General features: G+C 41.2%; 1 protein-coding gene across 1 annotated transcript in view; it reads left to right on the top strand.

Annotated features, from left to right (window-relative positions):
- The window catches only part of LOC117942342, a 51,304-nt gene that overhangs the window by 21,250 nt on the left and 13,280 nt on the right, over window positions 1-16,774 (top strand). Inside the window, exons 42-69 of the mRNA XM_034867754.1 lie at window positions 227-349; window positions 790-945; window positions 4,712-4,828; window positions 4,934-5,095; window positions 5,254-5,472; window positions 5,620-5,790; window positions 6,129-6,263; window positions 7,041-7,256; window positions 7,896-8,074; window positions 8,331-8,433; window positions 8,569-8,727; window positions 9,198-9,360; window positions 9,711-9,814; window positions 9,919-10,098; window positions 10,225-10,446; window positions 10,565-10,744; window positions 10,863-11,054; window positions 11,324-11,473; window positions 11,602-11,705; window positions 12,376-12,578; window positions 13,486-13,706; window positions 13,857-14,003; window positions 14,342-14,506; window positions 14,661-14,812; window positions 15,017-15,185; window positions 15,399-15,507; window positions 15,897-16,033; window positions 16,195-16,320. Of these exons, the coding sequence (XP_034723645.1) occupies window positions 227-349; window positions 790-945; window positions 4,712-4,828; window positions 4,934-5,095; window positions 5,254-5,472; window positions 5,620-5,790; window positions 6,129-6,263; window positions 7,041-7,256; window positions 7,896-8,074; window positions 8,331-8,433; window positions 8,569-8,727; window positions 9,198-9,360; window positions 9,711-9,814; window positions 9,919-10,098; window positions 10,225-10,446; window positions 10,565-10,744; window positions 10,863-11,054; window positions 11,324-11,473; window positions 11,602-11,705; window positions 12,376-12,578; window positions 13,486-13,706; window positions 13,857-14,003; window positions 14,342-14,506; window positions 14,661-14,812; window positions 15,017-15,185; window positions 15,399-15,507; window positions 15,897-16,033; window positions 16,195-16,320 (4,464 nt within the window). The remainder of the gene's footprint in view (window positions 1-226; window positions 350-789; window positions 946-4,711; window positions 4,829-4,933; window positions 5,096-5,253; window positions 5,473-5,619; window positions 5,791-6,128; window positions 6,264-7,040; window positions 7,257-7,895; window positions 8,075-8,330; window positions 8,434-8,568; window positions 8,728-9,197; window positions 9,361-9,710; window positions 9,815-9,918; window positions 10,099-10,224; window positions 10,447-10,564; window positions 10,745-10,862; window positions 11,055-11,323; window positions 11,474-11,601; window positions 11,706-12,375; window positions 12,579-13,485; window positions 13,707-13,856; window positions 14,004-14,341; window positions 14,507-14,660; window positions 14,813-15,016; window positions 15,186-15,398; window positions 15,508-15,896; window positions 16,034-16,194; window positions 16,321-16,774) is intronic.

The raw sequence follows: 16,774 nt of genomic DNA, 5'->3' as shown, positions 1-16,774 counted from the left end.
CTGCTGACCATTTTCTCTCAATGCACTTCTGCTTGTATTTAACATTAGCATGACCTTTGACTCCACAGTGCTGGAGAGGTTACCACAGAACATTTACCAGTCCCCACCGCTTTCTCTTGATAGTATTTCTCTCCCTGGGATTGCAGAAAATGGCTATGGCCTTTTAGTTTGCTCACTAACCTAATGAGTAATGACATCCAATAAAGGTCCATTGTCTCTTTTACAGGCGATATCACATCGCCATCCTCACTTCCTGGCAATTCAACCCCAGGTCAGTCTCGTGGTGATGTGTGTCCGGCAGGCCACTATTGTCCTAGAGGGAGTGCAATTCCAAGCCCTTGCCCTCCAGGTAGGAAACCAACATAGCCAGACAGAGCTCCGTAAGAATTGGAAATTATTTATGTTAACATGTATTATGAACATGTTGCTAAACAGACTATAAACATGTCTTGTCATTTCCCTGATTCAGCCATTTGTTTGACCTCTTGCTTTTTTATTACACTGCCTCCAAATGTAGTGTACAGTGCAATAAAACCCTCAGAGATACAATAGAATGACTTAATTCAACCAAAACTTTAGAGGTGTTGTAAAACCTAATGGGAGCCCAATAAAACTGTCATATTTGTCAGCTAGCTACTTAACAAAGTGAAAAATCTATGGTGTGCATACATGACACTATTATGCCTTGCTATTTATTTTTCTCTCTGTGTATGTCTGTGTGTGCAAAAAGCAGAACAGTGGATGTTATTTTTACTCATATGGTGTGTCTGTCTCCTATATATACTGTAGGCACTTTCTTGGGGAGGTCTGGGGCTGAGTCGGAGGCTGACTGTGGAGCTTGTTACCCGGGTTCTTTCTGCCCCTCATTGGCTCAGACCTCTGTCGAACTCCCCTGTCCCCCGGGGTGGTTCTGTCCACCAGGATCAGTGTCTGGACATCAGCCAGGTACAGTACACATCATCAGAGGTCAACTCAGGTTTAACCACGGTAGTCTCTGCACTTCATAATTTTCTTTTTTATTAACACAATGTCCGATCACGTATTGTAAGTCTCGTTTCCAAATCGTTTTGCTCACATGATACGTTGGATCAGAAGCTTTACTTACCTTATTTACTGTAAAAGGTTGTACCGTAGTTCAAATTACCATATTAATTATATTGGACACACTCTTATTCTCGCTTAAAGTGGATGGAGAAAATACTGCACACAAAAATTTACTTTAAAGTAAAAATACTTATTTGGAGAAAAATTGAATCATATAATACATTATGCCCATTACATACTATCAGATTGCATGGCAATAATTGATGTCAACTTGCTCCATATGACATTTGTCTTGTCCTGTGAAAACCAAGTATCTACAAAATGCAGCTATGTAAAGCAGCACTGTTTGTGACAATACCTTGTCTATTAATCCAGTTGGTTGATAAAACATTTAGGATACCAGAGAAGCAACACTTAATTGTTTTTTATTTGTTTTATTTTAGCTAGAGTGCAAAACATTGGTCTAGATGACAATATACAGAAAAGTACACTAAACCTACCAAAGAAGGAACAGTGCACCTCTTCCACAAGCCTTCTTTGCGATCAAATGTTTCCACACCAAAAAAAAGAGAGGAAACACAGGAAGGAGGGAGACACAATAAAAACATAACAGCAAGAACGATGTCTGCAGCTCACAAACAAGACACAGAGAAACAGACACAGACAAACACACAAAAGAGAGATATTGACAGGGAGACCGGCATAAGACAAAAGGAACCAAACACACGGACAAATTGAAGCAAAAAAGCATGGATTTCAAAGATTCAGCAATGCTGATACAAGTGACCAAAGTCTTTCCTGGCACTCCATTTAGCCATAAGGAGCTCTTTATATATTACATCCAAAAATGAAAGTGTCCATGTACAAATGGACAAGTCATGAGGTGGTTTTCAACGGGTTGCAGTCAGTCTCTTGGCTGCTGTAAGTCCAGCAATAACAGCAAGTTTGTGAGTTTTTTTAAATTTTGTAATCTGTTTATTGATCCCCTATGGGGAAATTACAATTTACACTCTATGTCCACACTTGCTAAACAGCACCTGGCAGTGCCCAGGAGGTGAAGTGGCATCTCTCCAGCCACCAATCCACACTCCGTACTTTTTGGTCCATACGGGGACTTGAACCAGTGACCCTCTGGTTCCCAACCCAACTCCCTACATACTGAGCTACTGCCACCCAAAGCAGAGAGCTGAAGGGCTGACGGATCAGAATCAAAACATTGATAGTAATAGGCACAGTATCATTAATCAGGGAAGATATTTTGGATGTAATATTGTTCCAGAACTGTCTAAAAGGAAAGCAATCACCGATCACATGAAGATATTTGCCTTGAGCTGTAAGTGGGCAGAAAGTGCAGAAAGGGCTGTTATTATTTCATGTGATGCATTTTTACAGAGGTGAAATATGTCCTAACATTAAAATTTTAGTGAATCTGCTGATTGCGTGATACTTTTGGTATGTTAGACCATACATCTCTCCAGTCAAGATTGATGCTCAGGCCTGGGCAGTCGCGTTGTTAGACACATTAAAAGACCTTCATGGAGTGACCAAGCCTCTGTCATAGGAGAGGTCTTAACACAAAGGGCCAAAAATAATGTTTAAATTTGGAAACTGAGAGGCCACCATCCTCTTTCCTCTGTAGACATCTTAAGTCACGGCCGACTTAAGATGTCCAGATAAATTTAGATACTGCTAATTGTAATTTATGCAAATAACCAGAAGGAGGGAGAAGGGTAGCATAGAGCTCACAAAATTCATCCTGGGTAAAACATTTATTATCAAGTACACTTGTACTGCCCCCTTTGGCAAGTATCACAGCTTGGAAATGCTTCTTGTAGCCAGCATAGACTCTTTCAGTTCCTGTTTGAGGTAACTTCAACCATTTTTCCTTACAAAAGTCTTCCAGTTCTTTGAGATTTCTGGACTGTCTTTCACACACTGCTCTTTTAAGGTCTGTCCATAGATTTTCAATTATGTTGAGGTTAGGAGATTGTAAAGGCCTGGCAAAACCTTCAGTTTACGGTTGATGTAATCAACCGTGGATTTTGAGGTGTGTTTACGATCATTATCCATTTATAGAAGCCAACCTCTCTTTAACTTCAGCTGTTTCACAGATGGCGTCAAGTTAGCGTCCAAAATTTGCTGAAATGTTATTAATTAATTAATCAATTTTTCCTTCTACTCATGAAATGTTCCCTTTGCCACTGACTGCAATATAACCCCAAAGCATTATTTATCGCTGATTGTTGTGGGGATGGTGTAGAAAAGGTTATCTTCTGATGACTATTCAATTAAGACCATATATGTACAAGAATCTCTTTATAGTGGAATGGTTTACCACAACTCCAGTGTCTGCCAGGTCTTTCTGGATGGATTGTGCAGTCAAACGTGGGTTTTGACTTGTTTCTCACAATCCTGGGGAGCTGCACTGTCTGATATTTTTCTTGGTCTTCCTGATCTTGCTTTAACTTCCACTGTTCCTATTCTTAATTACATTCTGAAACAAAGATATTGTCATTTGAAAACACTTTGCTATCTTCTTATAGCCTTCTCCGGCTTTGACAGCGTTGACTATTTTCAGTTTCAGTTTTTTAGACAACTGCTTAGAAGAAGCCATGGTGCTGATTGTTGGGGCAAGGTCAGATGAGTCTGGGCATTTAAAACCTTAAGATTGACATCACCTGGTCTTTCCAGGCGATGATTGAGAGCAATCTATGACGCTGTCAGGTCTCAGCTTTCCAAAGGAGGCGCTGCATGTTATAAACTCAGCAGGGTGCCCAAACTTTTACAGACACCATTTTTTGGTTTTCTGTTATTTTGAAATAAAACTTTTGAGCCCCACTGTAATGAGAGGGGAGAGGTGTGTCAGTATTAGTGTTTGGTATTCAGTTTCTGAATGGTGTAGGCACAAGCCAACAGTGTGGTGACACCGTCTGAGCCTTACGTCATAAGTTTTAATTAGTCACGGTAAAATTATGGTAAAATAGGGAGGAGGTTTGACGGCATCAAAATTTGGATACTGCCCAACTCTAACGGATAGTAAGCTATATTAAACAAGAAATATATATCATTCAAAACAGTCTCTTTAATCATATCAGATAACAATGCAATGAAACTAGGACACAATAAGAGATTAAGACAAACCAAGAGTCCATGTTTATCAGGCAGTTGTTTTAATTATGATCTTCTTCCACGGCGTTCTCTACAATGGACTCTGAGGCGCTGGCCGGCTCCGCGGCAACAAGAGGATGGGGGGCTGTCATTGGACAGTGACTATGTCCTCTCTTTTGGTTAATTCCAAAATTTTATTAAATTTTTACTGATACACTTAGTTTGAGCTTACTAATAATATTAGGTAATATATGCCTTAGATGGGCCTTCCTCCAGCTCTTATTTTACATGCATACCTAGAGATTCTTTGAAAGGCATTCATTCTGTTTTTGCCTATCATCGAGAAGACGTTGCTAATTTCAGCATTAAATGATCCAGAACCTATGTACAGAGTGAGGGCACTTGCTGCTAAGTCTGCTTTCTCTTCTCTTTGCCCCCTACAGGATAAAAAAAAAGATATGTTACATTAGTACAGTACTGTATATTCACATTACTCTTGTTTTCATATTAAACCAGGAGGGACAAGATGAGTACTTTTCTTTATCTGATTGTGTCGCAGGATGTCAGTGCCCACCTGGCCATGCGTGCCCACATGGTAGTGCTGAGCCGGACATCTGCAGCCCTGGCACTTTTCAATCTTCATCTGGACAGTCCACTTGTAACACTTGCCCACCAGGTAATAATAAATAAAAATACTAACAAGTGTACTCACATTTATAAACTATGCATAAAGAGAACAAAGTAAATTGAAGCTGACAGTGACATGTACCACCTTGGCCAGGTTTCTACTGTATAGAAGGTTCATCTGTGCCATCTCCGTGTCCAATGGGAAGTGTCAGCCCATCAGCAGGCAGAACGTCCCTGACTGACTGCTCCCCCTGCCCCTCTGGCTCCTTCTGTAACAGCACTGCTCTAACAGAGCCATCTGGACCGTGCAGCCCAGGTTTGACAGTCCAGCATCATAAGGGGAAATGGTGTCCCCATTGAATTGAGCTATGAGAGTCTTTTTCTCTCCTGTATTTCTGCACTGTAATAAGCCACAATTTTCCCTCAATGTTCCCTTGTTGTCTTTAAGATGTCTAATCATATTTTCTGCTGCAGGACACTTTTGTTCCTTGGGGTCCACTGAGCCTTCACCTGTCTCCGAGCCTTATGGAGATGTTTGTCCCATGGGACACTTCTGTCTGCAGGGTACTGGGTCACCCAAACCCTGTCCTGCTGGCAGCTTCTTTCCAGGGCGTGGAGCTTCCTCCCCCTCCCACTGCCACCGTTGCCCCCCAGGGAAATACTGCCTTAGTCTTGGAGGCTCTCAGCCCACAGGTGGGGGATTTTGCCAGATTTCCATTAGTCAAGGACGTTTAGGCTCATAATTCTAGATACCTGAATCACTGCCCACATTGATTCTTTCTTGGGATTAAAATAATAAATAATCATCCATGTTTTTTTTCTAAAACCTCCTTGTGTTAGGTACATGCTTTGCAGGTTACTTCTGTTCTGGAGGTGCAAATATTCCCACACCTCGAGCCCACTCCTCTTTGTTCAGCTGTCTTTGTGAAATACTGGAGGTTTATACCACAAAGACAGATGCTGCCCTCTGGATTCACAATCTGTCCTGCCTCAATAACTCCAATAAGTCTGGTAAACTATGGGTTTCTTGTAATAACACAATAAATGCTTCCTTTGAAAGGGCAGTACATCAATTTCTTCAAACTATTCAACTAGAGTGCAAAGCCTCACATGTTGTGATAAATGCCCCACAAAGCAGCTTTTCAGTTTAACCTTCCCCTCGAGTAATCTACAATTAATCATTGCCTTGCAGTGTTACATTTTAAAAAGATGTTGTTCCCTTGGCAGTCTAAACTGTTAAATCACAATTTAAAAAAAAAGAAAAGTTGTCCCTCTTTGGTTTCCTATCTACAAGACAAAGATCTTGACTTGGACATCTTTCATGCTTTATCTGACATGTTCTATTACAGGGAAAGACACTAGCTGGATCGAAGCGGTAACGGCGCCACAGGCAGATTCAGACCATATTGTGACTCAGTCATCATCATGTCTCAAGAGTCCACATTATGCCTGCTCCAACTACAGAGGAGATATATGCCCTAAGGGTGGGTAAATCCTGACCGTGAACTTGTGTGAACATGCTCCATGAGATACTTCATCTTAATAGTTAATTCCCCCAAGCACACACGTCATCTTTCTTGCTCATGACATGGGTATCCCATTTACTTAAGTTGCTGTGACATATGTCTGATTTCATCTGATTTGTCCAGTCCGTGCAGAATATTCTAGTTTTAAGACCACTTAATATTGGTTTTATTTAGACTCTCACCCTTTAAAAATTATGAATAAAGTGTTAATCCAGGACATGGTTAGTTTTTAATTTAAGTCAATAATTACCAGAAAGCTTGTCAGTTTACACCCCTTAATGAAATTTTCTTCTCAATACAGTAACTCGTGATGAAAGACTAAATAAACACTGATGGTTAGAAAAATCAAATACCTCCTGTACAAGAACCTCACTCTTGATGGTTCAAATTCCCCTATAAAAAGACCTGAAAGCCTAAATGCTGGAGTTGGACTTCCCACTTAATGAGCTGCAGATGGTTGGGTGATGGTGCACAAAACAACAGCTGCACTGAAAAAACAGCTTATATCGGACCAGCAAGAAACAGATTGAAATTCCTGCAACAAAGTAATTACTGCTCTCTGGAACATAAAAAAGTCAGTTGGATTAACTAACTTTAAATAAGAGTGTGGGAATGAAAAGGTCAGTTTAAAAACTCCTCTGTCCTTAGAGAGGAAGCGTGTGTGCATAAGAACAGTAATCCTCCTGATTGTGTAGTTGATTTATTTCAGTGATACTTTTTGTGGCAATCTTTCAGGTTTCTTTTGTCCTTTGGGCTCTGCGTACCCCCAGCCATGTGAGGCTGGTTCTTTTTGCAACCAGACTGGTCTAGATGCCCCAGCAGGGCTCTGTGCTGCCGGATATCACTGCCCTGAAGGCTCTTTAAACCCCCATGCCACGCCTTGCCCTACAGGACACTACTGTCCCCCTGGAACTCCTCTTCCTCTGCCCTGCCCTGTTGGAACCATAAAAAGTAAGATATTGCTCTTTTGTAATGTGTCAAATATCATTGATTTAATTATCAAAAGAAACTGTGTGCAAGATGTATTTTCTCTATTTGAGAAGAGGAACAATTCTAAACAAGTCAGTAATCCCCTGCCCTTTTTTGGTCATGAATTAATTATGAATATGAATAATAAGACACAATACTAAACTGTGAAATACAACAGGTAATCCTCTTTCTTGCACACATTGTCAGTTTACCCCCCTAATGTCCTTACATGAACTGGTGTCTATCTTTGCACTTCAGTGATGCGGAGAAGTATGAAAACTTCCATTGAACCCTTTTTTTTTCTCTCCCTTGGGCGCCTATGAATAATTTCAGTCACAAAGTGGTTTAATCGTGTAATTGTATTCTTGTCTCGAGGCGGACAACTAAAATCCTATTAAAATGGGCCTTAGCTCCTTTGAATGGTTATGAATTAGAAACCGATGAATATGTATGTACATACTTTGCATCAAATTAACGTTGGTATCTATTCTAATGCTTTCAACAAACGCTGTGTACACAATGGATGTATAGATAAAACACCAAAAAATTCAACACTCTTTGAAATATATCAATTTATGAATTAATTTACAATTGATATGTGTATTTTGTGCTATCCATCAGGTTCCCTTGGTGGGTCTACAGTCGAGGCTTGCCAGCAGTGTCCTGCCGGTCACTACTGCCACCAGAGAGGAATAGCTGAGCCAAGTGGCCAGTGTACAGTAGGCTACTACTGTCCTGAGGGACAGAGCTCTGATAGACCACAACAGCATATCTGCTCAGTGGGACATTGTTGTGAGAAGGTCAGGCATCCAGAATTAGTCTTCAAGCTACTGTTTGTCACCATTGTTAAATGTTGTATGAGTTGCTCTGCATGAGTTTACTTCCTTCGCTGTGGTTTTTATTCTGTCATGACAAGTCCATTACTTACTGTGTTGTGTGTCAGTCACAGTCTCAACTGTTGTTGTTGTTGTTGTTGTTGCACTGTGATTATGCCTGATAATGTATGTAATTCTCCAGATATAAAGTCTGATAGAATCATTTTAATGGTTGCTCCAGGGCAGTGTCAGACAGACAGCCTGCCTTTCAGGCAGCTACCAGCTCAGACCAGGCCAGGGCAGTTGTGAGACATGCCCTGCTGCTTTCTATTGTCCAGATCAAGGTAAAGGCGATGGGTGGACAATTTTTTTGACGACACAGCATTTAGCTGCTGGAAACATAAATGTAATATACATTTAGATTTACATTTAGAACAAGAATAAATTCCTTTTCATTCTGTACCATATCTTTTTATCAGGAATGACGCTTCCACTTCAATGTGAGAGAGGATTTTATTGTCCCAAAGGATCAACAAAGCAGCATCCCTGTCCAGCAGGAACCTATGGAAACACATCAGGACTGGTTGAGGAATGGCAGTGCTCCCTGTGTGACCCTGGGATGTACTGTAAAGGAACAGGTACAATGCATCCCCTCCTCTGACCCTATTAGTTATTTGTGTATTTCTCACAGATGCCATCTTGCAGACAGCTGCAGTGTACATTTAGTAATGTACCGGTATACCGGTCAAAAGTTTGCGGTCACTTAGAAATTTCCATTGCACTTCATTACAAAGAATACCACCTCAGATCAGTTGCATTGTTCTTTTAACAGAGGCAGCAGTTTCAGTTCACATTATGTGCTTACATAACTGCAAAAGGGTTTTTAAAATGATATCAGATTAGTAAACAGAATGTGCCTTTTGGAATATTGGATGAATGGTTGCTTGTAATGGGCAATATTGATATTGCAATAAAGATTAGCCACCCACTCAGATCAGCTGGTATTCTGTCTCTAATGGAGTGGGAAGGGAAATTTGTGAGTGACCCCAAACTTTTGACAGTTTGTCATTAGGGTGATAAAAATCTTGAATGATATATTTATTTAAAGGGAGGACTTTCCCCAGTGGGCCCTGTGCTGCAGGGTTTGTTTGTATTGGTGGAGCCTCTGCACCTTCACCAGTAGACGGTCTCACTGGATTCCCATGCCCTCCCGGCTTCTTCTGCTCTGTCGGGACTTCTGTTCCAAAACCTTGCCCAAAAGGAACATTCAGGTGCATATCCTGCAATATCTCTATTATTTACCGCATATCTACAAATGCCATGAACGATAATATTTATTAGACATAATGGGATTTGAGCTAAACCCATACTTGTCATCTAGGTATAAAGTAGTCATTTTTTACATTTTGAAGATGTACTCAAATCCACAGACATTGATGATGATCCACGTTAATGGTTTGTCAGAATAAAATAAACATTGTGATAGAACAGAATATGTAATATGAAGAGTTATTGTAGGTTGTGGCATTGAGTGTTCTCTGTGATACTGAGCAATGATCTAAATTACATGAAATCACTTAACTACTGCTGCAGTTTATAGTTAGTCTGCATCTTTCGACAGTGAGCAGAGCGGGCTTGTCGACAAGTCTCAGTGTCGTAGCTGTAGTCCCGGTTTCTTCTGTTCAGAAACTGGCCTCTCTGCAGTCTCTGGACCCTGCCTGCCAGGTCAGAAATATGACTGGACATATAGTTATATTTGTGTAGTGCATAATCATAATTTTCTTGAAAGTGCAGCTTTTCAAACATTTTACTGAAGTGTTTCTCCCCAGGATTCTACTGTCTAGAAGGATCCCACACTGCTACTCCAATGTCAAGTGTATCTGGAGGTGTTTGTCCAGCAGGCCACTACTGTGCCGAGGGCAGCAGCGTACCCTCACCCTGTTCTGCTGGCTTTTACCAAAATGAGACTGGAGGAAAAGGCAAAGATTACTGCAAAACATGCCCACTTGGTAAACAAGAAGTTAATCTTTATGAATTCTCTCTTTATGAACTCTGCAAATGTGACTTTTATTTATACTGTACACATGCCCTCACCCTCTGTGAAGATGTCTTCACTGTTTGAATGTCTTTGCCAGGCTGGTTCCAGGATTTACCCGGACAGAAAGAGTGTAATCCCTGTCCACCTGGGTTCCACTGCCAATCCCAAAGTCTTAGTCCTACCAGGGGGAGCTCCTCTGGAGTCTCCAACCCTGTGCCCTGCCCAGCTGGCTACATCTGTCCCAGGGAGCGTCCAGATAGTAATCCTCTTCCTTGCCCCAAAGGCACCTATAGCCCCAGCCACAGTCTCACCACCACAGGTAAAAACCCAGAACCTTTGTGAAAGAAGAGAACAAGTGGCAATGTCTCGTTCTCTGGCTTTTTGGAAGAGGGATTTGTAGAGAAAATGACTGGACTAGACGGTTTCTGTGTTGACAGGTGAGTGCCTTGTGTGTCCAGCGGGTCAGTTTTGTGGGTCTGAAGGTTTGGTTGAGCCTTCAGGACCGTGTGCTGCTGGGTTTCTTTGTCTGATGGGTGCCACAGTGTCAAACCCGAATGACAATAGAACTGGATCTCTCTGTCCACCTGGGATTTTCTGCCAACAGGGGCTCAGAGCAGGTAAATTAATAAATAAATAAACGCGCATAATGAATGTTTATTTTCTTCAGTGATTTTCAATCTGTGTTTTAAAGATAATAACATCCATTTGAATCTGTTTCCGCTTTTGTTATTCTAGGGGATTGCTGGGCAGGGTTTTATTGCAACTGGGGCTCCAGCAGAGCAGATAATGCTCTTTGCCCAGCTGGTTATTTCTGCCCCAGAGGAACGCCAGTCCCCTTGCCTTGTCCTGCAGGAACCTTCAGCTCTGAAACGGGCAATACACATCAAGAAAACTGCACCACATGTACCCCTGGGTACTACTGTCAAGGTGGGAAACATGGGTTGTTACTTTCTCATTATAGCAACAAATACACATCCATTTTATGGGGATTGTCACAAAGTCACTCTGCACATGGTTTCAGTAATATTAAGACCTCTCTTTAGCTCAGCTAATCCAACTTACAACTGTGTTTACAATGTTAAAGTGTGCATTTCTTTATTGGGCCGCTGTATTGTTGTAACGTGTCAAAGTGTGGTTCATTTAATTGGTCTCATCGGATATCATCTCTGTTTATTCATTCTTCTTGTGTGGCTCAGTTGGAGGTATTGTACAGCCTGCACTGTGTCCTGTTGGATACTACTGTCCTCCAGGACTGACTCTAGGACTGGAGTTCCCTTGCCCACCTGGCACTGTGCAGAGCCAGCTGGGAGCCTCCAATGCTGATGCCTGCCTGCCCTGCCCTGCTGGTATGAAAAGGATTAGTGTTTTGTTGGACATAATCATAACCTAACCCTTATTTTAAATCACTTGTGCAAAGTCAAGTCACTCTGTTTCAAATATGTATGATGATTTCTTTATTATGTTGTTTCTAAAGGAATGTTCTGCTCTCAACCTGGTCTGTCCCAGCCAACAGGATTCTGTGAGGCAGGATACCACTGCTCTATTGGATCAACCAGCCCTAACTCTACTGAATATCAGGTGTTGTTCCTGTTTCTGTTGACTTTGTTGGTCTTTAACATTGTAATGTTGGTCGGTAGATCCTTGTTTTTTCGGAAAATGATTTATAATTTTATAATGGTGACCCGTGACCTTTCACCTAATCAAACCAAGAAACAAGATGAGCACATTCATGCTCCTTGTTTTCTATGTGTTTCTTGTTTCTTTCCCATTTTCTCTTTTCTAACAGCACCTTTAGCTGAAATGTCAACTTTGTGCACAAGATATAAAATATTGCTGCATTTACATTTAATTAACTATGGCTATTGTTGGTGCCTTTATGATGAATTGTTTTTCCTCTAGCACTACTGTGAAGATGCATGCAAGCATTGCATACTTTACTGTACACGTAGGGGCAGTGGTAGCTCAGTCTGCAGTGATTTTTCTTATGGACCAGAAGGATTTAAGGTCTAGCATGGGCCAGAAATGGAGTGTGAACTAGTAGCTGGACAGGTGCCACTTCACCTTCGCCATGTCTCTCCCCAACACTAATGCATGTCTCTTTGTGTAACAATGGAGTAAACAAAACAAAATTTCCCCAAGAGGGGTTAGTAAAGTATAACTTCATAATATGCATTGATTCCTAGGCTATTATGCCATTAAAAGTACAAATGGTATTATAATAATTTTTAATTTGTTTTCTTTTTGTCAGGGGAATTCTACCAGAACCCATATTTGTCCTTCTGGCCACTACTGCCCCTCTGGCACTGGCTATCCACTCCCCTGCCCCACAGGCTCTCTTTCCATCTCCCAAGGACTGAAGGGGGTTGATGAGTGCCCACCCTGCCCGCATGGTCTGTATTGTGACAGGCCTGCAATAGCAGAGCTCTCAGATGCTCTGCCATGTCATGCTGGGTAAACACTTCTGCTCTTCTGCTTTAGCACTTTCAAATCTTGCCACTCACACACATAGTGGATGCACAGTTTTTGTCCATAATGGGATTCATACTGTTCATGTGACTGTTTCATCTAACCTGAAGGGAAAGTGGTCCATGAAATGGTTTTGTGTAAAAAAATTTAAATTATCTTTCTCAGTCTTTTCCATTGCTTTCAGTCTCTTGCTGATGTCTATTGTAAAGTAGTCTCTCCTCATTCCTTGAAAGTAGTTTTACCAGATTCATTTTTGGGATTTAAACATGGATTAAAGCGAGCAGTCCAACATTATAGCAAGATATCTGGGGTTCAAAGATCAATTACAGGCTAGGATACACGTAAACTACAAAATCAGACAATTGGGGGGTCGCTTTTACATGAGTCTGTTGAGTCTCAGCAGGAGAGGGAGCAGGTGATCCACTTGAAACACTTTGGGTTGCATAAATGCTCAGCAATAAATACTCAGAGATAAAACCCACTTTAAAGCACTTGTAGCACTTCAGTGTGTCGGCTGCTGTATAAGACTATTCCATTCATAAGCTCTTAATAAAAAGATCTGAAGAATTTTACTAGAATTGAAATTTGGTACATTTCAAAGACATTTTGGCCATAAAACCAATGCTTGTTATTAAAGCATTGTTTTCTGGCAAAATGCATTATTTAGCGGCTGATGATGCTTATTTCTAGATAATTAGAACTTAAGCAAAATAACGTAATGGTAACTGCATTAGCATTAAATACAGTATGGTGTATTTGAAACCGTTTTTTTTTTTTTTTTTTTAACAAAACTGAAAACTTCTCCAAAATGTGTAAGTTTTATTTTCTCACTTATTGCAGCTTGTGGCAATATTTGTAATATAAAGTATGTTTTCCCTGTTTATGCTTACAGGTATGTTTGCCTTAATGGCAGCTCCAGTCCCACCCCGTCCGATATTTCCCATGGCTACCTCTGCCCCGCTGGCTATAGCTGTCCTGTTGGCTCAGCAAGTGAGGTACCCTGTGAGCCTGGCACTTACAGCCCTGCTCCTGGAGCTGCCCACTGTATAATATGCCCCAAAGGGACCATGTGTTCCTCCTCGGCCACTCAGGAGCCCTCTATCTGCCCAGCTGGTGAGGATGATGAAAATAAACTTTTAATCTACAGTACAAATCATATCACTTACCCTTTAACATACAGCAGCAATACTTTCCAGTGGTCAAATTTATCATTCTGCATTTATAATTCTGCAGTACCAGTATTTAAAAAGCTTTTTTTTCTAGGCCATTTTTGTCCTGCCGGGACAGCCCTGCCTCAGCTCTGTCCTTTAGGGACTTTCAGCAACCAGACAGGAGCCAATTCGCTATCTGCCTGCACACCCTGTCCCCCTGGAGTGTACTGTAGCTCATATGGAGCCTCAACACCACAAGGTGACACATTATTTTAGCCAAAATGCACACAACCTGATACTAGTTCAATCATTTAGTAACAAGGCAAGGCAGCTTTACTTATAAAGGACATTTCAGCAAGAAGGTAATTCAAAGTGCTTCACACAACACAAAGTTTAAACTAATTAAAAACCTTCTTTAAAAAGATTATATAACAGGTATAAAATACAAGAGTAAAAAATACAGTGCAGTGGAAAAATTAGCAATTACATGTAATCCACTTTCTTGGTCTTAGTGAGGACTAACAGCAGTGTTCTGAATCAGCTGCTGTCTAATTAATGAAGGACACACATTGAGTGTATATTTGTATTTTTGTCCAGGTTCTTGTTTGCAGGGTTATTTCTGCCAAGGTGGAGCCATGGAGCCAACGCCGCAGAGCTCTGACAACTTCCCCAGGAATGGCCCTTGCCCAGTGGGCCACTACTGTCCGGGAGGATGCCTTTCCCCAATTCCATGCCCTCTTGGCAGTATTCGCAACACCATCGGTACAGTTACTGTTTACACTCATATTTTTTTCTGTTAGTCACAGCACTGTGTGATGAATTGAATAATTTAATTAGGAGATTGCATTTGAAAGAGTTCCTAATGGGTTTTTTTGTCTGCTTGTCTGATTTGCATAACTGTTGTTTGTTGTCAAAGGAGGAGTGTCCATTGAGAGCTGCTCTGCCTGTCCTGCTGGTCACTACTGCTCCACTGAGGGTCTGGCCAACCCAAGTGGCCCCTGTGCTGCTGGTTTCTACTGCCCTTTTGACTTCTCTTCAACCACTCCTTATGCTTTCCTCTGCCCAAAGGTAAGGTTCAATCAAATACTATTTAATTATTTTAATCTATATGCACTCTCTCCCTTCCACTGAATTCTCTTTTCTCTTCTTCCCTTTTACATTTATTTTTATTTCTTTTAAACAGTATCTCTAGGATAGAAGCTTTTGCCATGTTATTATTAATGTCCTCCTGCATTGAATCCCACCCACTTTGTCATTTCTATCATCTCTTAGGGCCACCACTGTCCAGAAGGCTCTCCCCTAGCCCTGCCTTGTCCCACAGGGGAGTACCAGCCGAACCCAGGCTCAGACAGTTGCATCCCATGCCGAGCTGGGTTCTACTGTGAGGAGGCAATAGTGGGAGAGCCGTGGCCCTGCCCACCACACTCATACTGCCCTGCAGGTACTTTAAAAGGACATTTTTTGACAACAGCAGATGGCAACTTTAATTTAATTCATGTATAACCTTAAAACCCATCACGAAGAACACACACAAAGAAGGCCTCTCAGACTTGTGTTTTAGTTTAAGAAATGTATTCCTTTGTTGTAACTACTATGTAATAAATCACCCTGTCAGTCTCCGCTCTGTTTCCACTCTACTGCATCTTTTTTTCAGGCACAATGGTGCCTCATCCCTGCCCTAATGGGACATACACTCATTCAAACCAGAGAGGGCTACAAGAAGAGAGAGAGTGTTTGCCCTGCCCTCCAGGGAAGTTCTGCAGGTACACTGGATGCAGTGTATGCATGCACAAGCTCTCCAATGTGCACTTTGTCTCACATTCACATACGGACAGACACACATTTAGGAACACACGCATCTTGTACATACACACATCGACATATGCTCAAAGGCAAACATTCTTCTCTGCTCTGATTATACTCACAATTAGCATGTTCAGGAGTCACGGCTCACTGAACAGCCAAATTAAGACCTTGATATGCATGAATATAATGAATGTAGATGTGGGAGGTGAAAATGTTAGAAACAGTGTAATTATCATTCTATTTATCTAATGAAGCATACATTTTAGAGTCATCTAAAAGTTCCTGTGTTTATATGTGTTTCTGTGTGGTTTTGTGTGTAAGCTAACTCTGTGAATCTTTTCTTCAGGGCAGGTAGGATCCAGGGTATTTGTGCCGCTGGCTATCTCTGTGTTTTCGGGAGTGCAGATTTCACCCCTCAGGGACCAATGTCTAATCTGACCCAGTGCCAATGGGGCATGCAATGTGCTGGACCATGTCCACCAGGTACAATACATCAATCATTAAAAAACAACATTCATATTTTCATACTTAAATTGTAGATTCTTTGATATTTAAGATTATTTAATTATCAACTTAGTTAATAATTTTATTCTTTTTAATATTAATGATAAATTGTTTATGCAAAAAAATATTTTTTATTTTAGGTTTCTACTGTCCCGAGGGCACAGAAGAGGCTTTGATGTGTCCTGCAAACACTGTCAGAAGCTCCCCAGGAGGTTCCAGCCTACAGAACTGCTTACCCTGCCCACCTCAGCACTGGTGTAAACCTGGTATGAGCTTATAATGCTCTTTATGTGTAGTAGTTGGAAGTGTTTCTGTGGCTACTGTTTTCATGGTAAAAATGCAGGATAAAGTTTTAGTTAAGAGGAGAAGTTGTTATTAAGTGATGAATAGGAATGGCTGAGTTTGTGATATTGATTCTCACAGTAAAACTAAAAAAGGCTTTTTTTTCTTTGGCCTAGAAGAGCAGTTTTTGTTTCTGATGCCTGGGAAGCGGCATGCTGCTTGCTGGCTTTCCTGCTGGGAAGTTAATTGCATCATTGTGTGTTTCATGTGTAAACTGAGTATAAGTAGATACCAGCAGGATCCTGGGACTGCAACTACAGCTAAAACCTCAGGTTGATAATTGGAAGAAGCCAGAAGAGCCCTGCCTTAAAAATGATAACTTTGAAATATAGCCAGGGGCAAGGACTTCATGAGCCTTATAAGAGAGTAGTAGTTTTG

The sequence above is a fragment of the Etheostoma cragini genome, chromosome 3 (assembly GCF_013103735.1).
Source record: "Etheostoma cragini isolate CJK2018 chromosome 3, CSU_Ecrag_1.0, whole genome shotgun sequence".
Classification (NCBI taxonomy): domain Eukaryota; kingdom Metazoa; phylum Chordata; class Actinopteri; order Perciformes; family Percidae; genus Etheostoma; species Etheostoma cragini.
This window is presented reverse-complemented; position numbering and strand designations above follow the sequence as displayed.